At 40.1% G+C, this 27,842-nt stretch overlaps 1 protein-coding gene and 1 long non-coding RNA gene across 4 annotated transcripts in view; one reads left to right on the top strand and one right to left on the bottom strand.

The window, feature by feature from the left end:
- REV3L (REV3 like, DNA directed polymerase zeta catalytic subunit) overlaps positions 1–7,219 on the bottom strand; it is a 183,808-nt gene extending 176,589 nt beyond the window's left edge. For 2 of the 3 annotated variants that reach the window (XR_016038406.1, XM_088840621.1), the window contains exon 1: positions 7,052–7,219. Coding sequence is in view for 1 of the 3 variants with exons in the window: in XM_088840621.1 (XP_088696747.1) it covers positions 7,052–7,190 (139 nt within the window). In the remaining 2 variants the exon portion in view is untranslated. The remainder of the gene's footprint in view (positions 1–7,051) is intronic. The other variant, XM_088840622.1, reaches the window with a different exon arrangement.
- An 834-nt stretch (positions 7,220–8,053) lies between these two features.
- On the top strand, positions 8,054–25,929 carry LOC148776306 (uncharacterized). The gene is made up of 4 exons (XR_016038407.1): positions 8,054–8,140; positions 20,043–20,120; positions 24,626–24,688; positions 25,614–25,929. It is a non-coding gene; the product is annotated as an uncharacterized LOC148776306 (long non-coding RNA).
- Positions 25,930–27,842: the final 1,913 nt, after the last annotated feature.

Raw genomic sequence — 27,842 nt, 5'->3', positions numbered from 1 at the left:
TCACTTGACAACTAAATATTTATGACTACTATGACCTTGTATTTTTGTTCTTCCTTACTAATAGTTGCAAGCACAACATAATCTAAAAAAATTAACTTTGAATAAGTATCACACACACATGGCAAAAAACCTCTAAAAGTTACTGAAGAGTATACTTAAAAAAAAAAATTAGATTCCCACGTTTGTCCTGTAGGCCACCAGTTACCCTCACTGGAGGCAACCACTGTTACAAAATTCTCATGTATCCTTTCAGATATATGTGTACATATATATACAATATATATTTACTTATAAATATATATTTACATATAAATATTTAATTTGTATTATATGTGTGTGTGTGTATATATATATATTTTAAGCCACACAAATGGTAGCATACCACATATGGAGCCTTGCATCTTGCTTTCTTTCCTTTTAATATATCTTAGACATGGCACCAGAGCAGTACATATAGTACTGCCTCATCACTTGAAGGACACTGAAGAGATACACCATAATTTACTTAACTACTGATTTACGCTTAGGTTATTTCCAACCTTTTGCAATGACAAACAATGCTGCCACAAATATTCTTACATGCTCATTTGACACATATATAAAATCTTTTAGAGGATAAAATCCTTGAATGAAGTTGCTAGATCAAAATGTACATGAAAAAGAAAAGCAAGCATAAAAAACAAAGGGGAGAAACTCCCTGGAAGTCCAGTGGTTAGAACTCCGTTCTTGCAGGGGCCTGGGTTCAATCCATGGTAGGGTAAGTTCCCACAAGCTGCGCAATGCAGAATCCCCCTTCCCCCAAAAAAGGAAGACGAACCACCAAAATATACATGCATCTTAAATTCTGAAAACGACTTCCAAATTGTTTTCCATAGAAAAGGAACATTTTATATTCCCACCAGCAATATGTGAGAATGCCCATTTCTCCTTCCTCTCATCCTCCTCAAGTTATACTGTATAATCAATCTTTTCTAATTAGGTGACAAACGGTATGTTGTAGTTTTAATTTACATCTTCATTATAATAAAATCACACGTCTTTTCATAAGAATTCTCTTTGCTCACTTTTTCTATTGGATTATTTTCTAGGAGCTCTTTGTATATTAAGAGGAAATTAGTCTTTTGTGAAAAGGGTACAAATAAGCTTTACCAGTCTATTTCTCTTTTTACTTTATGATTTTTGTCTCTATACCGAATTTTACTTTACATTGTGAAACTCAGCAACCTGGCTTCAGTTCTGTATCATACTTTGAAAGGCCTTCACCATTCCTAGATTAAAATAATTATCTTACGTTTTTTGTTTGTTTCTACATTTAAATCTTCTGACTCATCTGGAAGCCAAGCTTTTACTTTTCCAGATGACTAAGTAGCTATTCCAACACTCTTCTTCCATACTAATAGGAAAGGTAGCATCCATTATCATACACTTAAGTTCTTACACACAAATCAATTTCTGAACTCTGCTCTATTTCATTTTACTGTGTCATAGACATGCTACTCTGCAAAACATTTTTAAATTAAAATCAGTTTAAAACCAGAAATTATTGGCTTTCTTCAATATAAGAATAATTCTGCAGTTCCTAAACCGAATTTATATAATCAAATTCAACACTTTCATCATGCAATCACATATTTTAGTTGATACTTATTTGGGAGCCCAATATCAAACTTAAGGCTTTTTCTCATTATTTCTGATAGTTTTTCCTTAATTTTGTATATATATATTTCCAAATTATAAAATCAATACATTCTTTACAGAAAAGCTGAAAAATACAAAATATACCTCCCAGAGATAAGCAATCTTTATATTTCGGTGCATTTTTAATAAATTATTATTTCATAAACTGATTTTTCTCACATACTGATAGCACTTTCCTGTATTATTTTATATTATACTTATATAATAATCATGAAAACATGATTTTAATGACAAATTCTACTAAATATGCCCAATTTATGTAACCACTTCTCAGTTGCTAAACATTTGGGGTTGTTCCCTGTTACGCCTATCATCTATTATTGATTAACTCTTGCAACAAATGCTTGAATTTCAAGCACTGTGGTAAGCAACCATTGGCTGTATAATGGTGAGCAAAAATGAACACATTACCAGCATTTATGGAGGTAACTGGGAAAAACAAACGTTAATCTCCAATGTATACAAAAAGACAACTACAGCAAGTGTTATGAAGGAGAGTTTATGAAGCTTTGAGAGTCTATGGTAGGGAAGGCTTCCCTGAGGAAAGATAAATTGGAGTTTAGGTGAAGGAAAAGGAAAAACATTCTAGGCAGAGGGAACAGCAGGTTCAAAGGCCTCACTGTGGGAGGAGCAGGGCAAGAATAAGGGACTGAAATAAGGTCAATATGGCTGGAACAAAAAGAGCAAGGCAAGAAGGACATGGCTCAAGCCATGATTGGATAGAGAGGTAAGGGCCAAACTGTGCAAGACCCTGTAAGACATGTAGACGCCACCACATAAGACATGTAGCTTTGTCCTTATCCTAAATGCAATGGAAAACTACTGAAGCATACCAAGTAGTAGGGGCATATAATAAGGTTTGCATTTTGAAAAGATCCCTCTGATTACAGTGTAGAAAACAGATTAGAGGGGAACAGAATAGATTGGGGTAGGCCAAGATTGGGAGGCTATTGTTGTAAATGCATCCAAAAATGCTAGTAGTTTAGACTAGGGTGGTGATGGATAATGAAAGAAACAGATGGATTCAAAAGATAATCAGATTTTGTCAAAAGATTTATATTCATAGATCAAAATCCCTAAAACTGAAGTTATTGGGTCAAAAAACAACATTGCAAGGATTCTGCTATGTATTGCCAACCTACTGGGCCAAGAGCAGTTTTCTTTTCATTTGTGAATTACCTTGTATCTGTTCCTCTATTAGAAGTTTTAAATTCTTTTGAAATTCCTTTAAAATGACTTAATCCATACTTCCTTCATGAAGCCTTCCCTGACTCCCCTTTTGGCCTGCCAGGTGGTCACTGAACATGCCCTCTTTGAGTCCTCACTTTGTCTTATACACATTTCTTTTATATTCCAATTAAACTATGTTTGAATTATGTTTACATGTCTATCATCTCTCCTACATTGTGAGCTTGTGGAGGGTAAAAGTTGTTCATAAGTTGTTCATTTAAAAAACAGCTCAATATATGTACTAAGTTCTCATTAAGTGTTCACTGAATGAACTCAATCACATATTACAAGATTCCACTGTGTCCACAGATTTTAGAGGACTCCTGTTTAATAAGCTTCTGATTAACTTACAGGTTATTTAAGTCAAGCGTAATACAGAAACCAAATAAAATTTGCAACTCGACCTACTAAACTGACTAATTTTGTTTGTGGTAAAACACTACATCTCAGGAGTACTCCTGAAAAATCTTTCTAATATTTATATTCAATAGGCATTGTGTGATGTTAAAATACTGTTAAAGGATTTAGCAAAAAAAAAAAAAGAGAGAGGCTATGAACAAACAAGACATTCATTAGAGAAATTATTTGTCATCTAAGTTGCTGATACTTCACTAGCTGGAGGAAGACTGGGCGGGGGGTGGAGTGGGGGTAGGGGAATGATGGCAGAGTTCCTTACAGTAATCTTAAAGTCAAGCAGCTCCCTCTATAGTCTGTTTGGCCTACTTTGTTTAATTACTTGCTTTGTGAACATCTCGCTCACACTCTTCTATTTACTCCTCCTCTGCATCTCAGCAGGGAAGCTTTTGAAAGGATAATTCTATTTTAAACTGATGCTGAGAAAACTATCTAAGCTCAACAAGAAGTGAGCTACATCAGGCAACTAATAAGCAAGAGTTGGGACGTGATAACTGGGCAGCTTCCCAGATTCGCCAGTCAGTTCCTCATAGTAAGGCCCTAGGATTTTTTTTGAAGTGCAATCCCAGAGCACTCACACCCATATTCAAATCTAAGTGAAAAAATAAAAAACGCTGTCTTGTACTGTAGTTAGGTATAACCTGGGTTCCCTCCACTAAAACACATTACCAAGAAGTTGTTAAATTGCTCAATACATTGTATGTCAAAACAATATTCAAGTCACTTTTAAATGAGTGAAAGAAAAGCAAAAGATGTTTCTGGGTTTTTTAAAATAATTCCATCACTGACATATAGAAAACTTAAGTGATTCTCTCAGGAACCAATATCCTCAACCAGCAATGGATTAAATCAGTCAAGATTTACCAATCAAATCTGAATGTACCAGTTTTTAAAATACCTTTTCAAATTTCACCAACTTAAGATATGAGAGCTTTTAAACCTAAGACACTAAATTTATTTCTTAAATTACTCAAATATGCCCTCAAAACATAGGACAATAGGAAGTCAACTGGACTGTTTTCTAAAGCAGAAAAACATTTTTCATGCAATAATAGAAAAACTGAACTAGTAAAAATATAATAAATGAATCAGTTCAAAATTTTATAATGTACATCTGAAATGGTCACTTTATTTGGAAGATTTCTTCTGCTGCTATTTTTCACAATTTCACTTGAAACGCAAACTCAGTTTAAAAGCATTTTCTCCAAACCAAAGTAAGGAATTGAGGACTCCCAAAATTAACTACTATATAGGAAAAACTTAATTTTATGATAGTCTGCAACATAGATTTACCATGTTACAATTTTTCATTAATTTTACTTATTAGTAGATATATAAACATAGTTTGTGATTTCAAACAATAAATCTGTTTTCATTAAAAATTCTAGCATTCAAACTAGAGAACCAAATTGACTTTTTTTTTCTATTATTTTCAAAATTTATTTTACTAGGTGGCTGGACTGGTTTTCTTGGGGAGAGAATTCAGAAGCAGATAATAGCTTTTGTTTATGCTTATTAACATTAATTTTACGTGCTAGAAATGCTGACTTGATTTCTGAAAGCTGTAAACTCTAAATGTATGCCAGTGACATCAAAATTTTTCACCTTTTGAGGAAATACAAAAATTTTATAGTAAATTCAATAATCCTTAACAACTTAAAAGTTTGAAATTCTCTGTATCAAGTTTTGTATCTTTCAATGTATATACAAAAAACTCTGATTTACATTATACATTTCAAGGTGTATTTTTTAAAATCCAGGTGTTTTTTTTTTTAAAGGAGAGTGATGCTGGTAATCTACTGTAAGATGGCCAAGAGGAAAGAAATATGTATTTCTTTCTACAGACTAGTTCACGTCTTTTTCTTTAATACTGAGAAACAAAAGTACACCATATTCTTTATTTTTTAAAGAATTTTTTTCATATAATAAAATTACTACTAGCTCACAGTGAAATTTTTTTCCCACAAAACTTGCCTATAAAACAAAGCTTGCAAATCACTCAAGGATACATATTTAATGACTAGTGTAGAAAAAAAAAATTATGTGTAGAAAAGTAACCCAAACCATATAAATTGTAATACCCAGTATATGCCACAGTATTAGCACGTCCCCTGATAATTTCAAAATGTGGCTGAACAGAGTTATATCAACATCACTATCTTATTTTTCCTCTGTACCTGAAGTGAAAAAAACAGTATATTACACTGAAATTAAAATTAGAAATAAAGACAGCATCATTATACTTAAAAAGGCAGAAAATCTATCCTTCAAAACATTTTATTGCCTCTATTCTCCAGCCTCTAAGTTTCAGGTGTTACACTTTCAACAAATTGTTAACAGCATTCAAATGCCCCAACTTAAAAAGTCCATATCATCAAAAGCTTTGTCACTATTTTAAAAAGAAATATCAAATATCATTCTATCAAATCTCACTAACAACACTGAAATTTTTAACGACGAGAATTCACATGAAAAGATAACTGCTTAGAATGAGTGCTTGAGTTTGGAAAGTGCTATTATCTTGATAGCCCACAGGAAACCTGACTATAGTAATAAGATGAATGGTGATTAGGGCAAGGAGCATCAAGTGGGAAATGCTATCTAAAATCCCACAGGGCAGTACATAGCTAGAGAGCATCTCTTTCTAGGAGGCAGCTCCATTATTCCACACAGGCAGTTCAAAGCGTGTAGAAAGGCAAAACAATTCAAAACCTTCCAAATCTGGCCACTATCCTACTTACACTATCATAAATTCCCAAGAGCTTCTGAGAACGTAGTTTCTGTCTCCCCACCCCACTTGTTCGAAATAGTTTTTGAAAACAAAACAGCGTGTTGTCTTAAATGTACGTGTATTTAAAATGCAGTCCTACAACCCAGCATAGGGACATTTCTTTAATGTCTGCGTTGCCAGGCTTAGCTGTAGTTCTTATGAAATTGACGCTATTAAGTGGGATGTTTTACATTGGGCGACAGAAACATGCATTTTCTACTTCCGCGGATACACACTTCCCTGAAAGCAATGCACCTGGGGCGGCAGCCCTGCCCCCTGACTCCGAGGCTTTACTTGAAACTCTAAGGAGTTTCTGCCCTCACAGCAGAACCACATGGTCACTTCAATGAGAAAGATTATCTGGCCCCAGGCGCCACTCTTCAGCCCACAGCGTCTCCAGAAGGGGCAGAGAAGAGCGCTGCTGAGAAGAGGCGACGAGGAGCGACTGACAACAGAGCTGACACGTTCCCTGCTCCTCAAGCCGTTTCCAGCAAGGGGCACTTGGGAGACGCAGAGGGTGTCCGAGGTCCCACCAGTCACCCACCTCAGAGGGGGGCCCCGCGCGCCGGCTCACGGAAGACAAGGCGCGGCCACCTGCGCCCGTCCTCCGGGGCGAGCGCGCCGCCCGCTCCGCCCGCCCGCGCGACCCCGAGTGTGCGGACCCGGCTCCCGACCGCCGCGCGCCGTGTAAACACTCGGCGCCCGCCGCCTCCCCGCCTGGGGCTGGATGGGGGGAGGAGGGGGCGGAACGCTCACGCGGACCCGCATTTTTGCGCCTCTGGTCACGCTCGGGAGGAGAAGGCGAGGAGGGCGAAGGGGAGGGAAGACGCGGCAGCGATCAGCCCAGAGGGCCGGCGCCGGCGGCGTGCGCGCGAGTGCGCGGCGGGGAAGAGCTGCCCGGGCGCCCGCCGCTCCCGCCCGCGCCCCGCGCCCGCTTACCTGCCGGGGTCGCCCCGAAGATTCGCACCACCGGCACCTTCTTGACAGGGGCCTGGGTGAGGGGGGATTGGCAGATATCCAGCCCCTGCAGCGGGCTGGCCATGTAGTAGTCGGCAGTCACTATCCTCACTGAAAACATGTTTGCCGCCGCCGCCGCCGCCTCCTCTTCACTAGCGACCTGGCAACGGCAGCAGCAGCGGCGGCTCCTTCCGCAGCGGCGGCCCCACAGCAGCGGCGGCGGCGGCGCCCCCTCCCCTCACACTCAGACACGGCGAGCCGCGGCGGCGGGCGGGGCGGCGTGGGCAGTGCTGCCGCCGCCTCCTCAGGAGCACCCGGCGAGGGGCGACCGCGGAGAAGCCCTCGCGCTTTCGTCGGTGCTGCTGCTGGTGCTACCGCCACTGCCGCCGCCGCCGGGAATCACACGGGCTCCTCGGTCTCCGGCTGCAGCTCTTGTTGCCATGATGATGATGTCACGGACGCAACCACTGGGGGAGGGGAGAAGGGGTTTTGTGTGTGTGTGTGTGTGTGTGTGAGAGCGTGTGGGGCGAAGGGAGGGCCCAGAGTAGTTGGGGGAGGGGACACGGCGGGAAAGGGAGAGAGCGGGGCGGGCACCCGAGCGGGACACCCAAGCGGGGGGCCGGGTAGGTGTTTTCTCCCCCCGCCCCCCGGGCACGCAGCGAGGGCAGAGGTTGCGGGAGAGCCAGGCCCGCGCGGGGCACGGGGAATCGATGACTCGGCCGGTGGGCACGGCCACCTGGGGTGACGGGCAGCGGAGGGAGGGGGCGGCGGAGCACCGATGGCATGGATGGGCTCGGAGGGCCCGGCGGGGAGGGGGGCGCCAGTGTTCAGGGTCGTTTTTTGGCGGCTAGGCGGGATTGGCCGGAGCCGCGGCGATCGCGCTCGCCTCGCCGACCGCCATTTCCCATCCTGCAGAGAAGGCGGGGGCAGCCGCGGAAACGGCCTTTTACAAGGTAAGAGAACCCGCCCGTGGGAGCGGGGCGGGGGGTGGCGGGCGGAGGCGAGCGCAGATCTCGTGCCACCGCGGCCTCGCGGGAGGCGGGGGCGGCGGACGCAGCCGGCCCTTCTCAGGTAACGCCGCGGCCTCGCGCGTGGCCCAGGGGCGGTGCGAGGGGCGGGGGCGCGCGAGCGCGGGCTTCGGCCTATAAAAGGGCCGCCCCGCCGTTTCCCTCCCGAACGTGCGAGACGCCGGGCCCCCTCCTCCGCTGTTCTGCAGTATCTGCGCCCGGCCGCTTAATGAGATTTATTCACGCTCGGCTCTGCTCGTCTTTGCCAGGGGTTGGCAGATCCAGTGCACAGGGATTTCCCACCGCGGTGTTTTTCTCCCGCCCCTTTGCTTCCCTCTCGCCGTAGTATATCCTTCCTTGGTTTCCTCCCGGGGCCCTTAGGCCGCGTCTCGGGCGCGCGCCTGGACTTGTAAGGACTTGTCAGTCGCCAGTGACCTCCCTCCTCCCCTCCCTTCCCCGGCGGACTGTAGGATTAAGAGCCCTTCAGCGAAATTTTCGGCCAAAGAAAAAGGCCCATGAAAGTCACCGCATCAGATGTGGACTCCCAGTGTTACTCATTAATGGTTTGTGTGAGGGTTTACTAGCCTAAGGCCAAAAGCAAAAGGAAAGGACCGTTAGACAAAACAACTTCATCCAAAAAGGAAGGGTGCAGTTGTGAAAGCGAGGGGAAAAGAAACAACAGGGTAGTAAGCGGTGCAGCTGGGTTGTCCATAATATTGCAACCGTTAGGTTTTTGTCTGACTTGGTCACTAACACTGGGCATGACCTTGGACAAATTGATTTTTTCGGGGCCTCAGTTTGCTCATCTGTGAAACGAGAGTTTTCACTTAAAAATGTATAAGAGTTTCTTCCCAGCAAAATTATTTAAGCAGTAGACGGCAGAAACTGGTTTCAAGTTTGAAATATGCCACTGAATTAGGACTTTTGACAGTCATTTTCAGTCTACCCAAATTAGAGATCATTCTTTCACACATTTATTTCCAGGTGTATTTTAATAGTTAGTAGGTTGCTATATATTTGAAGTCTTGTGAGAGATCCTCATTTGGAAATACTGTGGTTCTCAAAGTAGGAAAACCAGAAGGCTCAAGGGGACAGAGTACTGGTAAGAAATATGTCATAAATTCCATGACATACAATGCTAATAAGAATCTATGCTCCAGGGAATTCGAGACTGATTACCACATCAAATTAGCCTGCATTTTCAACCTGAGAGCATGATTATAAACATATCTTGCAAGATTTCTACTAATATACAGAAAATTACCTAATGTTTTAAGAGACAAAATCTCTTAAGTTGATTTAAGTTTTAGAAGGCAATGGAAGTGATTTTTAAAAAGGACTACCATACAAAATGCATTTCCTAGAAAAATATCTTGTACAAGCTGAATATCAGATGCACATTACCAGTGATTCTCACAGTATTCTATGCCACTAGAGTGTTCTTTAAAATTTAATATTTTGAAAAAAGATTTAATAGTCTGGCCCTTACTAAACCACATTTTTGAGGGATGGGACCTGGAAATCTGTATTGTTAGCAACTCCACCCACCACTGCCATGGTTCTTCAGTAATATAAAATCATGAATGCCTGTACTATATTAAAATCTAGTGAATCCATAATATTTATACTATTCCTAACTAGAAAAAGGTAAAAGTGTTCTTGCCTGGGAAATCCCATTGACAGAGGAGCCTAGTGGGTTACAGTCCATGGGTAGAAAGAGTTGAACACAATTTAGTGACTAAACAATTAGCAGCCATCAAATTCACAGATCAGGTATTTCTAGAAAATGTTTTCTTTCCTCCTACCTCTTAAATCAACATCATTTACTCTAAGAAAAGGCAGTTGCAACCACCATTCAGATCCTTCTAGAACTCCAAGGAAGGAATGTTCACTCTTGAAGAAAAACATTTGCAGCATGAAATTAGGATATTGTGTCCAGTTGCATGTAATTAATGCTCAGATTGAAAACCTGACAATACCCCCCCAGATTATTCACTGTCAAATGTGTTTTATAAATATATTCTTCAGAGGTAAGAAAGAGCTCTGGACTCTTGAGTTAGAGAATGAAAAACCATCATTTACTAGGTAAATGAGTTTGGAAAGATAACTGTTTTGGGGGGTTTCTTCATCCATTAAATGGAGAGTAATTCCTGTTTTAAACTTTTATGGGATATTATATGAGATAATACATGTGAAAGTATCATAATAAACTTTGACATCCAGACATTTAACTCATCTGAAAACAGTAAAATCATTTGAAACTCTTACCTACACACAATATGAGAAATGCCAAAATTGAACTCTACACTCAGTAACCTTAAAGCATCTTTTTTAGTTGTTACTGTTAAGTGACTGTTTGCCAAGCGATCTGAGATACAGTGAGAAACAAAGCAGACATGGTTCCTGCTCTTAGAGATTTTACAGTCTAGCATCATAGAAATGTATTATAGTCATATCAATGAACATCTGATCTTCTAGTTCACTGACCTATGCTGATCACGTCATGCCCAGTAAAAGCTGCTCAGCCTTCTATACCAATACTGTTCAATGTCTATTAGCATCTGCCTCTTAGTAATTTATAATATAAAACAGAAAGCAATGGATACCATAATTTTTTGGCAGATATTATAAGATGGCTTACTCAGCACTTACCAACCCCCTTCTGGCTTGCTTTTCTGTACTTTAGAAGTTAGAAAATTGTAAAATACTGTTTCAACACTGCCTTGCAACTGGAGTACTGGCATGGTTGAGTGGTGTGCTGGTAAGTCATTAAGGATGGCTGGAGGAGGGGAAAGACCCTGATTTCTAGTACTGACCAGTTTTCATTGTGTGAATACTCCCATGCTATCAAAGTGGTATCACTGAATGGGGAGTTCGTTGGAGAAGAAGCTGACGATTACCAGCTAGCTTCAGCCTTTCACTCCATGCGACCTAGTTTCCAGCAATCGAGTGCACCCATTCAAGACATAGACCTGAAAATGAGCAACACAATGCCTCAACTGCACTCAGGGCAATGGGGTTTTCTGGCAAACACCATGGCAGAGGTGTCTGATTCTTCTGAGTAGCTGGGGGGGAATTCTGGCATCCGTTTTGGGAGTCATAGGTGCTGACTGGCAAGTGGTGCTACGGTGGGTTTCTGCTAGAAGAGCAATGTGATGTGGGATGAATGTTCTTCCTGGTGTGGTTTTTTTTCCTGGATGTTGTTTCTAGCGATGTGTTATCCAAGCCTGATTGTCTGGTCCTCTCAGAGATCTATGAGCTAAGTACTATCCTTTAATCCCTTTCTGCTTAAACTAGCTCAGTCACAGTCAGCTACACAGTTTGTTGAGCCCAGAGCAAAATGAAAATGTAGGGCCCCTGTTCACAAAGCAGGAAAAAAATTGCCATTACATGTACTGAAATATTATAAGGCTTTTTCTTTCTGCTGTCATCTCTCCCTCAACTTGTCATGCTGTTTTTTAAATTTGTGTTTTAATGTCATTCTGAGTATAGAAAAATTAGAATTTTAGATTATTAGGATGAATTTTACCATTTATCTTTAATTGTGCAGTGCCATTTATAGATGCAAATATAAGAGCGTTTAACTCATACACGAAATCACCAAAATTACACAGTTCATATTTTGTAGTTTGTACATGCCACAAGGATGTATTTTGTGTTTTTCAGAGTAGTGTAAATACTGCATACAACCAACTCAGCTGTTTTTCTTTCCCTTCTTGATATGAGCACAGCCTATCAACCTGAGTAAGGAAGGACTGAACTGAAAGGAACTATGGGTTGCCCTACCTTTCCCCTTCCTTCTGTGTCATCATTTTCAGTGAAAATAGTCATGCAGGAAAGTAATTCACACAAGAAAGGATATCATAGAGTTATTTGGTCACTTGTGTGTCTTAGGATGCCACTATCTTCTTTCTGTACCTGACACAAGGTCTGGTTGAAATGGAAAGCATTGCCTCTTAGAACTGTCAGTGCCTCCACTAAATCAGTCACTGATGTAACATGCTTGCCTTGTAGCCACTTTGTAACTCTCTGAGTTCCTGTACTACTTATGTTCATCATAGTCCTTGTGAGGCATTATACTGATGTATGCAAACTGGGTAGTAAGGAAAAAGACAAACAGGTTGCCTCCTCTACTTGCCTGTATGATCCATTGTACCACTGACTTCTTTTATAAAACAGACATTCAAACATAAAAGTATTAAGATTTTCAGCATGGTAACTGCAGAGCATTAAACCAAGCAGTGGACCCTGTATGACTGCACAGTTTGCATGCCCATGAAGTTGACCCTGAGCTCAGTGTTTCTCAAGGGGGGGTTTTCCTGATATTTTGGATGAAACAATTCTTTATTGTGCAGGATATTTAACATCCCTGACCCCTGGGCACTACATTCCACTGTGATAAAAATGCCCCCATATATTTCTAAATGCCCCCAAAGAGGAGTTACTTCTCTCTACTGAACTCCTGGAGTGGACTCTGCTCTCTGCAGCTGGGAACAAGGATCATTACAGATCTAGGAAAGGTCATGTGCAATTTTTGCTTTGGATTCTCAAGCAGAGCAAAATACAGAGTTGAGTTAAAAAGATTTCAAAATTCTCATACCTGGGAGAGCAGAATTATGGTGATCTTTTTTTTCCATTGTCAGAAAAATAATACCAGCGACCTTGGTGATGAAGCAAACATTTGGGAATGAAAATTTAAAGGGGACCAGTGAGTTTTATGTGTCACTTGCATATAAATGGTAGTTGATCTTTTCTAAGGGAAATTTTTACTCAGTCCTTCATACAGTGTCTGGCCTCTATGAAACCATGATGGAAAAGAAACTCATTTTCTCCCGGAAGGGATTTAGATGACCTAAGTATGGCGAACTCTGGAGGCAGTTGCCATAGACTGCTCGCTCTCAAAAAGACTTCATGCGGGTTCCCCCAATTTATTCACAGCAGCCATCTGGGTATAAGATAGGCACATAAATATGTATTGCCTGAACGATTAATAAATTTTTTTTTACTAAAAGAATGGAGTTTTATGTCTCTTCTTAAAAAAAAAACTGAAGGACAGTAAAATTAATCATTGTGGTGAGAGCTGAATTTCTCTCTATTCTTATGTTTTTAACCAGTTAATCTACTCAGTCACAGGGAGAAACAAAACTTTCAGAAAACAACTTTCAGCTCTTCCACTTCTATAAATTAGCAGTAGTAGTTTTAAGGGAGAGACCAATGAGCCTATAAATTAAAGAAGATGTTTGAGAAACAAAAAGAAGCTTTCAGAATAGAGTAACATTAGAACTGATGCTTGCGCTTTCCAGGACCCTCATCTAAATTACATATCCAGAACTAATATTGGGTCATTTCCAATGGATTATGCCTAGGCTGGAAGAAACCAAACCCATATAATGAGTAAGGTTAGTTTAAGTTCTCAGTTTAAATAATCAAAATACAAAATCTTACAAGCAAGTGTCTGTAGACATATCTCAGGGTAGTTTTCCCTGGCCCCAAAGTCCCCACTGCACAGCTTAAATCACACTCTAGGAGAACTTCCACTAATAATGGTTGTTATTGACAGTGAACTCTCCTGGGTTTTGATCCTCATTTTACATCCCCATTCCAGGATCCAGGAAAGACTATTTACTGTCAGATGTGTAGGTCACAGACCAACACTTGTGTTTCCTTATTTCAGTAAAATATTTCATCTTAAGGGTTTGAAATGCATAGGAAAGAAAATATGAAAAACCATAAAATATAGGACATTCAGTCTCACCCAAAGGCAGTTATGATTAACATTTTAGTCCATTTTTTCCCTAGAAAATTTTTCAGCAAATACTTTACATAATGGAAATAATCTCTTGGGTTCTTTTTTTCACTTTACATTGAGGCAGAAACATTTCCCATGCAAATGGGAATTCTTTGTATACATTATTCTAATGGATGCAGAATACACTGTGTCATGGACGTACAGTAGCTTCCATTTTCCTACTGTTGGCCAGTACGGAATGTTTCAAATTTTATGTTATAAATATCACAGTGATTAGCTCCATTTTGGATCCTACTCTTAACTTTGCAGGAACTTACTTTACTGTTTATTATTTGACAAGAGCATCAGTTCTCCATACATGCCGTGTTCTTCCTCTCCAAAGAAGAGAGAACTGTATGTGATTTTCTTTCTGCCTGGTTTGTTCTTCCCCTTTCCAGGTGGGGGAAGGGGACTTTGCCTAGTCAGTTTACTCTTTAAATTTCAGGTCAAGGGTCACTTATGGAGGGCTTCCCAAACTCTGTATTTGATTATGTTTCTCTGTTACACACTCTGATTTTACTGTGGTTTTTTTTTTCCATAGCACTTACCTCTGGTTGCAATAACCCATTCATTTGTGTATTATTTGCCCCCCCCAACTAGAATACTACAGTCATTATCTGGATAAGCAGTGATTATAATGCTGTTATAAACACAGGCCAATTAATGTGATCTCATGCGTATCACTGATAAAATGGGTTAAAGCTTGAGGTTGAAATTAGTCCAAAAATACTTAGGTGCCAGTTATTATGCTAGGTGCTAGGAATATAAAATTGAAAGTGACAGGCATGATTTAAGCCTTCGTTCTTATAGTCTGGTGCAGGGTTTAGCAAATTTTTCCTATAAAGGGACAGATAAATTTTAGGCTTTTTAGGCCATATGGTCTCTCTCACAGGCTATTCAACTTTGACACAGAAACACAAAAACAGTCGTGAATCACAGATATATGAAAGAGTGAATTCCAATAAAACTTTATTTAAAAAACAGGCAGCGGGGCTAGATTTGATCCTTGAGCTATTGTTTACTGATCCCTGGTCTAGTGGAAAAGACAGCTATTAAACAGATCATTTGAGATAACCAAATACTTCAAAAGAACAGGGTGCCATTCTCAGATGGCAAAGCTATCCAACTTAGTCTAGAGAGAAGAATAAAGACTTTCTTGAGGAATATGACTCTTAAGTTAACATTAGAGGAGTTATCTGGGTAAAAGTAATGGTAACAATAGGGACCTTCCTGTGTCAGTACATGCTTAAAATTAGAAGCAAGATTTTTCATAGGTTGTAATGACACAAGTTTACCTGTTTTCTCTTGGTCACCTGTATTAAGCATGTATTTTATTCCTTCTAAGCATTTTGTATTGTTTTAACTTTTTGTTAATTTCTTGTTGACATCTGTAAAGTCCTATGTTAGATGCCGAGGATGATTCAAAAAATGTAAGACCTAGCTCTGTGCAAAAGTATTATGTAATTGACCAACAAATTGTAAGTTTCTTGACATTTTGACATCTCCTTTTTTTCCTTCACAGTATCAAACATATGGTTGGTACTGTAGAAATAATTTTCCCCTGCCCTCTGCATTGCACCATTTGCTGACAAAATGGTGTCCAATATAGCCACTTCTGAATGACTTGGACAAAACTTGGCTGCTTTCTGAAGCAGACAATATTCTGAAGGCATCAGTAACAGTAATTTCAGCTTGTTGAAGGTGGGGGTTGTTTGTGTAAAGGTCAGCCTGTCAGTAAATAACATGCCAACCTGTTCCTTCAAGATTGTAAGAAACCTTTGTATGTGTGTTTTTATATCTTTAAAAAATTTTTTTAAAAAGAGTAGTGGGAAACTGTACCCAGTGGTCTCACCAGATGTTTTCAAACCAGAACTAGGGCAGTTGTAATTTATTTTTAAAGCATTTACTTCTACTAATTTATGACAGCAGGGAACTGAGGTGTTTTTTTTTTTTTTTTTGCCTAAACTAGCAAGTAATTTCATTTTCCATTCGACTTTAGCAGACCTTGCCTTAGGATGAAAATATGGGACTTTCCAGATGATCCACTGAGACTCCACTCTCCCGATGGCAGGGCCCTGGGTTCGATTCCTGGTTGGGGAACCAGGTCCAACATGCCACAGCTAAGATCGAAGACCATGCATGCTGCAGCTAACACTTGGCACAGCCAAATATATTTTAAAATGTGAAGCAGAGGTTCTTGCCAAGTTTAAAAAGTACAGCAAAGATTAGTCTTAAGAATGAGGGGAAACATTACTCATTTTTCTTAAACTGCTGCTTCTGCGTGAATATGAACTGTTCTTAGACTGAAAACTCATATAAATAAGGGAGAAAGATACCTTTCTAGAATACCTAGTCCCCTGTACTCAGCATATCCAGGGTCTTTCAAAGCTTAATTTATTAATGACCGTGACACTTGGCTACATCTTCGTCTTTACCTGCATTCTTGCCCTCATCCTGAGTAAATTCATCACCCAAAGAGACAGCTTCCTAGCACCAGCCTCAGAGTTCCTTGATGTGATCTTCAGCCTCTCGCTTCTGTTGCCACATCGAGAATCTTGTCATAGACCCAATGTGTTTCTCCTCTGACTTCAGAAATACAGACTTCATGTTTGGCCAGAACTTTCATCCTAACTCGCTGGCTCAGTTACTCCCAGTACAGCAATTCTCAGTTAGTTCCCTGACGTCTCATTTCCAGTGCTCTTCCCAACGCTGCTGCAGCCTCTCCCTTCTCAGGTTTCTCTGAGTTGGGAACTCCATTCCAGAGACTTCACTTCTTTTGTCTCCTGCTGCATTCTGTTTTAAATTATCACTCTTGCCAGGAACCACGTCTCCTTTGCTGTGTTGCCCTGGTATCACCTGGGAAAACACCAGTTTAACTAGGTGTCTGCTCCCAGGTTGCTGAGTGTACCCAGATAGAGAAAGATAACTGCTGTGCATATTGGCAGTTCAGTTCAGTTGCTCAGTCATATCCAACTCTTTGCGATCCCATGGAGTGCAGCACACCAGTCTTCCCTGTCTGTCATCAAATCCCAGAGCTTGTTCAAACTCATGTCCATCGAGTTGGTGATGCCATCCAACCATCTCGTCCTCTGTCGTCCCTTTCTCCTCCTGCCTTCAATCTTTCCCAGCATCAGGGTCTTTTCCAGTGAGTCAGTTCTTCGCATCAGGTGGCCAAGGTATTGGAGTTTCAGCATCAGTCCTTCCAATGAATATTCAGGGTTGATTTCCTTTAGGATTGACTGGTTTGATCTCCTTGCAGTCCAAGGGACTCTCAAGAGTCTTCTCCAGCACCCAATTCAAAAGCGTCAGTTCTTTGGTGCTCAGCCTTCTTCCTCTCATATCCATACACAACTACTGAAAAAACCATAGCTTTGACTAGACAGACTTTTGTCAGTGCAATAAATTCACCTTTGTTGGTAATGCTAAATTGTCACTTTGTCGGTAACACTGAATTCAGGACCTCCAATCCTGGCTAGATCATTCTCTATCCATACTATTGGGAAGAGAAGGTTTTCTTTATAGTGTATTAGTCTCTACCCATCTGAACCTCATGCTTCATAAACCAAGATACAATGTTATAAATTCTTTGTATACCCAAAAGTAGTATTAGGCTGAATCATTTCAATTACATTAACCTCTCTCTGATTCTCTAATTTAGCTTTTGTGCTTACTTTCCTGTTTTACTTTATATCAATAATTTGGGGTCTTGTCTATCCAATAAGGTAAATTTTTAATGTTTTTAAAGTTAATATTTGTATAGTCTAAAAGAACAGTCTCAAACATTATGGAATGAAATGACAGTGGAAGGGAAATCGCTACTACAATACTTAACCCTTTTAGAGGCAAATCCAAGTAGTCTCCAGTTGTAACTTGGGGTCAGAGGCCTAAGGCTCAACTCACTTGATTCATTTCATTCTTGCCTTTCCCAGCTTCCCCTTTCCATCATTTCTGATCCCACAAATTTCTAAGAACATACTCCCTTTCCCCCCTGAAGTAGCAGGGAAAGCAGTGCTGCATGGATGGGCAACAGCAGTGTGTATGTTTGTACATATACTTGTTTATTGAGTGGGAGCATGGTTAAGAATTCAGACTCTACAATCCAGCTTCCGTAGGTCCCTGCTCTGTGATTTTGGGCAGATTATTTTCTGTGCCTCAGTTCTCCCATCCATTATATACAGATAAGTTCCTACCTCACAGAGTGGTTGTGAGGATTGAATTGTTTTAGTTACTAAATTTGGAGCCCACCAAGCCCCTTTGTCCATGGGATTTTCCAGGCAAGAATACTGGAGTGGGTTGCTCTGCCTTTCTCTGGGGGAATCTTCCTGACCCAGGGATTGAACCTGTATCTCTTGCATTGGCAGAAAATTGAATTATGTATTTTAAATGAGTTAATTCCTTAGAACTGGTAAGCACCCAGTAACTGTAAGCTATTATTCATAACTTAGAATAATGAATTATTAATCATTGGGAGGACTGATGCTGAAGCTGAAGCTCCAATACTTTGGCCACCTGATGTGAAGGGCCAACTCACAGGAAAAAACTGGATGTTGGGAAAGATGGAGGGCAGGAAGAGAAGGGGGCAACAGAGGGTAAGGTGTTTGGCATCATTGACTCAATGGACATGTTTGAACAGACTCAGGGAGATAGTGAAGGACAGGGAAGCCTGGCGTGCTGCAGTCTGTGGGGTCACAAAGAGTCGGACACAACTGAACAACTACAGAACAACAATATTAATAATTACAGCTTCTTTATTACCTGAAATACACTTCATTAAGAAATGATGGAAAGGGGAAGCTGGGAAAGGCGAGAATGCAATGACTCAAGTGAGCTGAGCCTTAGGCCTCTGGCCCGGAGTTATAACAACTAGAGACTATTTGGATTTGCCTAAAATAGTATTCATTAAGAAGAGAATAATGATGAAAGCTGGCAGCTATTAAAATTCCATTGATTGAACATAACAAGTAGAGTTTTGAATTGCAAAGACCCATGAAATGGTTTAGTCCTTTGGTTCTTAACCCAGTAATATGTATCAGGATCACCCATGAAGTATTGTAAAGTCACACTTACCCAGACTCTCCCTTCTCACATCTACCAAGTCAGAAGTACCAAGTTCTAATGCCTCTTACTCTGAAGAACCGTTAAGCTAATTCAGGTCTTTAGATTTTATGATGAGGAAATTGAGATTTAGAATAAGTAACTTGCCTGAAACCCCAAAGAGTATGTGGGATCCAGGTCACCTAGTTCCTTGGTAAGTCATCTTCCTATTCTTCTATGTTGTTTGCCAAATACTGACTTTTAAAGAAATTAATATGGGTTTATCCTTGTCTCAGTAATATCAGAAAGAACAATATAGGTTTTAAAAGTATACTTTTTCAGCATTTAATTAAAAACAAAATTTATTTTACAATTCATGACAAGGACTACTGCATGTTTACAATAGAATTTAAAGTGAATTTTGCTGTGCATTTCATGTGGATGTTAGTTCTTTTGCCACAATGCTTGCTGCTAGTTAGTATAAGAAAACAGTGTGTGTGACGGAGAGCTGCTCAACTCACCCGCACGGACTGACAGGCAGACAAAACAAATGCTTGATAAGGAAAGGTAGCTGTAGGCATTAAACTCTTAGAGCTCGCAATAATAAAATAGGCATTTCTGATAATTAGGATTTTTTTGTCTTATGCTAAAAATTTTTTAAAAACCTTTCTGAAATATTCTTGGAATTTTCCCGGCTGTGAACAGTCAATGTAGGAAAATCAGTGGTTATTAGGGTCGTGTTTTTCAGTGGCTAAGTTGTGTCTTACTCTTTGTGATCCAATGGACAGCAGCACACCAGGCTTCCCTATCTGTCATGTATTAGGTACCATTTTCCTATTGTAGCTTTACTAATTGGTAGATTAAAAATCTAAAAAATACAGCAAAAATTTTTTTTCTGAATTTTTGTATTTGATATTGAGTACTATGATATTATAGCTCTTAAAAATGTTTCTCTCTATCCATAATATAAAGGAAAAAAAATACATTAGAACTTGTATGTAATCTTGTGCAAAACTATGAAATTAAGGAGACAAGGCAGAAGCAAGAAAATGGAGCTCAAATTAAATCTCTCAAAGCAAATTGATTTATATTTCACTATGTTTGCAATTATAAATTTATTCCCATGTATGTGTTTCTTTGTTAGAAATGATAAATGGCTGCCAGCCCAACTTCTGATTCTTAGGCAACTCCATTCTACCAACAAACCACTCATTTTGATTTGGTAAGTGCTGTGCATAAGCCCCTAAAGAAGTCTACTATCCCGGATCCCCATCCACTTATTGTTTCTACTTTCCTTTGCCTTACTCCATACCATTTGCTCTACACATTGTCTCAGGTTTGGCTTTTGGACCTTTTTAACTGATGCTTGTGTATGGCCTCCTGGCATCTGACTACAACCTGATCATCTTTGGTTTTAGACTCAGCTTCTAGTTCTGAGCACCAAGACTTATATCCCTTGATTCCAGCAGTTCAGGAATTCCTGCTTTCTGTAAGGGATCAGTCCCAAACACTAGCCCTATATTATAAACTTCTATTAGTGCAGCAAATTATGATCACCACTATGTATAAGGCACAGGAGTAGTTTCAGGGAAATACAGAAAATTAAGTAGTAATAGAAAGCTGCTTGCTGCTGCTGCTAAGTCACTTCAGTCGTGTCTGACTCTGTGCGACCCCATAGATGGCAGCCCACCAGGCTCCCCCATCCCTGGGATTCTCCAAGCAAGAACACTGGAGTGGGTTGCCATTTCCCTCGCCAATGCATGAAAGGGAAAAGTGAAGTCGCTCAGTCGCTCAGTCGTGTTCGACTCTTCCGGACCCCGTGGACTGCAGCCTCCCAGGCTCCTCCACCCATGGGATTTTCCAGGCAAGAGTACTGGAGTGGGTTAATAGAAAGCTTCTTAATGCTCTTAAAATCTGGTAAAACAAATAATACAAGCTTATAATGAAGTTTAAGATAGTATGTGTTTAACTCATGAAGTATTTATACAAACAAGACCTTACTTTTAAAAAGTTCCAAACAGATCCTTAACTCGGGAGTTAACAGGTATGTGGTACAAGAGGGCATGTCCAAAAGAACCTGAACGGTGAGTTATGGATTAAAAAAAGGTTAGGAACACTGACTTCCCAGGTGGTGCTAGTGGTAAAGAACCTGCCCGCAAATACAGGAGGCATAGGAGACCCAGGTTTGATCCCTGGGTTGGGAAGATCCCTTGGAGAAGGGCATGGCAACACACTCCAGTATTCTTGCCTAGAGAATCCCACGGACAGAGTAGCCTGGCGGGCTGTAGTTCATGGGGTCACAAAGAATCAGACACGACTGAAGCAACTTGCCATGCACACACATTCTGACAGATGTTACCTGGACTTTGAAGGTAGGGTAGGGTAGAGTATACACATGGGACAAACACATTTCGAAAAGTGGAACCAAACCAATAAGAGCAGAAAACGTTTTATTGGAAAAACCTTGTTTGTCTAGACAAGGTTGACAGTGTAAGTAGCAAGTGGAAGAAAGCCTTGAAAAGTTGGTTGAAACCAGATTATGGAAGGCTTTGAATACTGAGAGGTTTCTAGTTGGCAAGCATGTTTTGGGGAGTCTGATAGTTTTGAGCAGGAAATGATGATTGGTTTGATTTAGCATTGCTGTACAGGAAGGATTTGGTAGTAAGGAGATAGGCAGGCAGAGACTGCAGACCAGGAAGTCAGTTAGGAGGCTAACACATACACTAACCTAAAGTAAGGAGGGCCTGGAGATGATTTCATTAAGTGCCTGTTTTGAGTCCGGTGCTGGTAATACAATTGAGGGCTAGGTCCTTGTCTTTAGTTTCATGAGATATTGATCTCTTAAAGGCTCCTAGAGGGGTCTCGATGCAGACCTTTGGGACCACTTCTGATCCTTGCTAGGGAATTAGATCCTTATTTTACAATAGAACGTATTCCCTACCTTCTAAAACTACTTGTCCATTTTATGAGTCTGCTGAGGTAAAAGTATCCCAACCACTTGCACATAAAGAGAAGTAATTTATTACTTAGAACAAGATAAGACAGGAACACTACACCAGACAAGGCAAAGAAGAAAATGACATGTCTTAAAGAGATAACTGAAGATGATGTGAAGATGAGGAGAATGAACTGGAGGTTAGATTCAGGGCAAGTAAACCAGTTAAGAGGTTGTTGTAGTAATCCACCTGCTTGATTATGAGGGTCTAAACTAAGACAGTAAGAAAGAAGAGTCCTTTGTGGCTACTTCCACCATAAGCCTTTCTGTCGCTGCCCTGGTACAACTCCGGGTTGGGTAAAGGACTCTCATTTGGAATGCATCTTGAACAGAGAGACTTAAGAACACAAGAAACACTGTTTACTTCTTCTGACTTAGAGGTAATGCTTGTCTCTTTTCTTGTTCCTGTCTTATTTGGAACATGGTTTACCAGCCTTCACGTTGATTCTGTGAACTCCCTAATAAATTCTTATTTTGCTGTAGTTAGCCCAAATTGGTTCCTAGGGCTTACAATAAAAAAACCTCTAATTGACACTGTATGTGACCTTTGAGGCACCTGTGGATAACCAGGGGGAGACTTTTAGTTAGAAATATGAAACTAGAAGAATGGTTTTCAAAGTGATGTATCAGCATTACCTAAGAACTTGTCAGAAATGTAAATTCTCAGGCCCCACCCCAGGCTAACTGAATATGAAACTTGAGGAACAGGGCCCTGGCAGTCTGAATATCAGTAAGACCTCTGGGTGATTCTAATGCATTGGTTTGAGAACCAATTGAACTACAGTTTAGAAGAGAGTTTGGGGGTGGAGATAAAGGTGTGAGTCAAATCAGTGCTTTGCGGGGGGATGAATAAACTCCCAGAAGACTGTAAGGGAAGATAAACCCCTGAAGTAGATGAAACAGTCAAAGAAGTTGATAGTAGTGCAGTCCAAGAGTGGGGGATTTTAACGGAGGTGTCAGGTGCTATTCAAAGGCCAAAGTGGATGAGGACAGGGCCAAAGTGATTGGACAGACCATTAAGAGGTTCTGGTTTCAATTGAGAGAGAAGTGGTACAGATAACAGAAATAAGTGGTGAGACAAAAAAGGTAAAAAATACAGGATACTTTTTGCAGTAGGTTAGGAGTGCAAGAAAGAAAGTTGGGATAGATGTCTCAAGTTAGCTATTGCTGAATAACAAACATTCTAAAACACAGTGGCTTAAGACAGTAATTATTATAGCTCAAGTGTCTGAGGGTTGGCTGATCTCTGCTGGGCTTGCTCATATATCTGAAAGCCTACTGAGGGCTTTCCTCTAGGTTGGGCTCTATTTCACATATCTGTCATCCTCCTGGGACTCTGACTTGCCTAAGCGTGTCTTTCTCATGGAGATGGAAGAGGAGTTTTTTTTTTGGCTTTATTTTCATTGCAGTATTTTTAAAATTATAGTACAGTTGGTGTGCAATATTATGTAAATTATAGGCGAACAATATAGTGATTCCCATTTTTAAAGGCTATACTCATTTATAATTATTATAAAATATTAGCTGTATGCCCTATGTTGTACAGTGTATCCTTGTAGCTCATTTTATATGTAATAGTTTGTATCTCTTAATTCCTGACCCCTATATTACCCCTCCTTCACCCTCTCCCCACTGTTAACCACTGGTTCTCTATGTCTGTAAGTCTGCTTTTGTACTATATTCACTAGTTTGTTGTGCTTTTTAGATTCCATGGATAAGTGATATACAGTATCTCTCTCTGACTTACTTCATTTAACATAAAATCCATCCATGTTGCTGCAAATGGCAAACTGTCATTCTTTTTTATGACTGAATAGTATTCCACCATACATATGCACCTCATCTTCTTTATCCATTCATCTGTTGATGGACACTTAGGTTGCTTCCATGTCTTGGCACTTGTAAATAGTGCTGCTGTGAACTTTGGGGTACATCTATCATTTTGAATTACTGGCTTTTTTCTTCAATTTTTTTTTTTTTCTTATCTTGAAGATGAGTCTTAAGAGGGCAAGCAGAAACATACAAGGCTTCTTGAGGTCTAGATTCCAAACTGACATGCTAGGACTTCTGCCTCATTGCATTGGCCAGGTTATGTGACCAGGCCCAGATTGCAGGGTTGGGAAATAGAATCCACCTCTCTAGAGAAATTGCAAAGTGACATGGTAAAGGCATGGGTTCACACAAGGGTGCGGAATTGGGACCATTAATACCATAGCAGGAATGACAGGAGTATGCTTGAAGGCAGAAATGAAGGAATATATAGGATGAAGAAGGTGAAGTAAGGAGAAAGATCAGTACCATAGGTCAGAGAATTAACCCTTGAAAAAAAGAGAATACTTCTGGGAATGGAAAGAGAGGAATTTGATTGAATTAGATTTAGCAAATTAAATTCAAGATGCCCAGTAAAATTTAAACTTCAGGTAAACAATGAACAAGTTTTTAGTATTAAGTATGTTCTATACAATATTTGGCTGGAGAAGGAAATGGCAACCCACTCCAGTATTCTTGCCTGGGAAATCTCGTGGACAGAGGAGCCTGACAGACTACAGTCCATAGGGTTGCAAAGATCCGGACATGACTGAGCACTCATGGCATGGCATACAATATTTGATAGGTTCTCAGTACATAGTTTGCTATTTTTATTAGTTTAAATACCATTTAAATATTTCTGTAATGCAGTATTTGGGACTCATTTACCCTAAAATATGTTTCCTTATTTATTTGAAATTCAGATAACTCCTGACAGCCTGCATTTTTGACAACCTTACTTTGGATGAATTTTCAATAAAGCCATGGTAAGATAATCTGCAAAGGGCTAGATGGGTGCATTGGGGGATTTAATCCTGGAAGAAGTTTGGAACAGCTGCTGTGGACGCCGTGCAGTGTCAGTGAAAGGACTGCTGAGCAGTAGTGAGGCCCACTTACCGACCAACAGCAGGACTTTTTCTCAGGTCAGCAGTAATGCTTTGCTGCTGAGAAGCAGTGGTAGCAACAGAGATTGCCAGTGCAGGCGGCCACCTTGGTGTGCCTGTGTAGGAGAGGCCTGGGAGGGGTTTGGGGCACTGCTGAAATGACTAGGGGTCCAGGTTGTTCATAGAAGCAGGTGAAACCAGAAGGTGAATTGGGAGGCAGAAGATGAAAATGATTCAGAGAAGTGGAAGTTCACAGTGCAGAAACAGAATTTACAGTCTTGGAAGAATAGCTCTGTGATAATGGGGTTAAAAATCCAATTACATGAGGCAGAACTGGAGCTAAATTAAAAGCAGGAGCTCTGGAGACAAGATACCTAGCTTTGCATTCCGGGTGTGTGATCTTGGTCAAACAATTAAATTCCCTGTGACTTAGATTTTTTGTGTGTGGTAAAACATGAATAATAATGGATCTCACCTCATAGGGTTACTGTGAGGATTAAGTGAAATAAACTTCACATAGAACAGTATGCTTTGGTGTTTGCTATCGTTTTATTATTTTACATACCGTTTACATGTATCTATAATCAATAAATGTGAATAGAGACTGTTATTTGAAAGACAAGTGGCAAGTATACGTTGTGTGTTCTGCTTTCACTAACAAATGCTGTATCTGGAGAATACACAGTTAGCTACCTGTTGAAGTTGGAGCTCATGCAGCCTTTACCACTTAAGTTTACTTTTCTTTACTGTTACTATAAGAAAATAATTATCCTGCTCAAGTCATATCTGTCTCCTCATTTCCCCGTAGGTGACCATGCTTGGGGATTTTCATAGTCTGAGTAATTCCCTTGAGCTCTGCCACCCAGCAAGTTAAAGAGGACAAGATTCCTCCCTGGGGATTATAGTTCTTGGAATGTCAGCAGCTTGTTTTCATGAGGTCTGCACCCTGACCTGGCCTCCTGTTAGGAGCTGTTGTGTTGGTGGTTTATGTTGTTTTTAATTGTTTCTTCCATCTTACACAATTATTTGTATATAAGGATTTTTGAAAAGTAAATGTCTTATGGGACTGTTTTGCTTCTACAAAGAAAAATTAAAACTGTTTCAAAGTAATTACTTGTGTTTTTTATGTTTCTCTTTTAAAATAAATGAAAGTATTAATTGATGTTGCCTGGAAAGAAAATGAAGACCAGAGAAATGGCTATGCTCTTGGTGTTTTAAAATAAGGTAATATTATTCTCTGTTTGAATGGAGCCTTCTAAGGAATTACCACAGTCTCATACACAATCGACTTAAATGCATTCTTTATCTTTAAAAGGAAGCAGAATAGGATCATTGAATAAATCACACGTGTTCACAGCCTTGTCTGGTGTAATCATATACTACACAAACACATTATTCTCCAGTCAGGAGGGTAAGGGGACATTTGAAGCGGGGCTTGCCCTTGCAGAGACCTTTTTTTGTTTAAAGAATAGTGCAGTGAAAGACCACACAGTAGAACATAACAGAAAATATCTTCCATGCCTTCCTCCACCTTTATACTTTCTCGTTCTCCTTTGTTCTCTGAGGACATCTGTGGTAATGATTATTCCATATAACTCATAGGTACATAGAAGGCATATCATATTTCATTTAATTTTGTCTACTATAATTATTGCTCTCTTTTACATCATGCTATTGTAGGTTTTTAAAATACTTTGTAAAAGATATGAAAGATGTTATCAGAAATTTATTAGTTGGCTGTGGATAGCTAAAGAGTGTATGTTTTAACTCTGAATTTAATAAAATTACATTTTAGGAAGTCTAGTAGACTTTTATCAAGCTACATCTTAAAGACGTATATATACTGAAAGATGAATTTCATTTTCCTTTTTTTTGCATCAATTTCAATGAATTTTTTTTCTTTTTTACTTAGGCATTTAAAAGACTTTCTTAATTATGAACAACAGTGATAAGACATTTTGGAGGTTTGAAAATAGGTCCATTATTTCAAATGTTTTCAACATTTTGATAGCTGCTTTGCTGTCTATATTATGGAGGAAACTCAGAATTTAAGTTTTTACTTCTTTTTAGGGGTTCTTATATCACCTCCCAATTTTGCCCTAGGTTGATCCCTTGAGGATTTTTGAAATTTATGTTTGAAAGGGTCTTTTTTTTTAATGAATGCAGAAAATTGTTCAATCATTTCCACATCAATAACAGATTGTATTTCAAATATTTGTTGGTTGTTAGCCAATTTTGGGACCTACAGATGTGTTTCTCATAGAAATAGTCTTAAAATGGCTATTAGCTTTTCAGCCTGCTGCTGCTGCTGCTAAGTCACTTCAGTCATGTCCGACTCTGTATGACCCCATAAACGGCAGCCCACCAGGCTCCCCCGTCCCTGGGATTCTCCAGGCAAGAACACTGGAGTGGGTTGCCATTTCCTTCTCCAGTGTGTGAAAGTGAAAAGTGAAAGTGAAGTCGCGTCCAACTCTTCGCGACCCCATGGACTGCAGCCAACCAGGCTCCTCCGTTCATGGGATTTTCTAGGCAAGAGTAGTGGAGTGGCTTGCCATTGCCTTCTCTGAGCTTTTCAGCCTAGCTGTCAGTAATTTATCTAATTCATAGTTAAGGGAAGCCCACACATCACTTTTAACATCGTTTCAGGGAGAAAATACTTCTTTTACAGTCGAAGTCCTGGAGAACACCACCCCCCAATCTTCCCTTCCTCTAAGTATGGATGTAGAGGAGAGAGTCAGGCCCTCCTGTAATGAAGATTCATATCCATGATGGGTCTTCAACAAAAGAAGCAGGAACTCGGAGGACCCTAGGAGTATGTGGTGGGGGATGGGAGTGTGCTCTGTACACTGAAATTATTTACTGTTTCCGTTGCTAAGTGGAGTTTATTTTTGTGCCTTTTTTTTTTTTTAAGGGCTTTTTATTAAAAAAGAAAGCTTCAAAAATACTCTATTGTATCTAAAGTTTTCATTTTACAGGCTTTTTTAAAGGAAGGCTTCTGGTTATTTTCTTCTTTAAGTTTCTGGCATAGAGGGAAATT

This window comes from Moschus berezovskii, chromosome 10 (genome assembly GCF_049115385.1).
Source record: "Moschus berezovskii isolate FMDL1 chromosome 10, NW_MosBer_1.0, whole genome shotgun sequence".
NCBI lineage: Eukaryota > Metazoa > Chordata > Mammalia > Artiodactyla > Moschidae > Moschus > Moschus berezovskii.
This window is presented reverse-complemented; position numbering and strand designations above follow the sequence as displayed.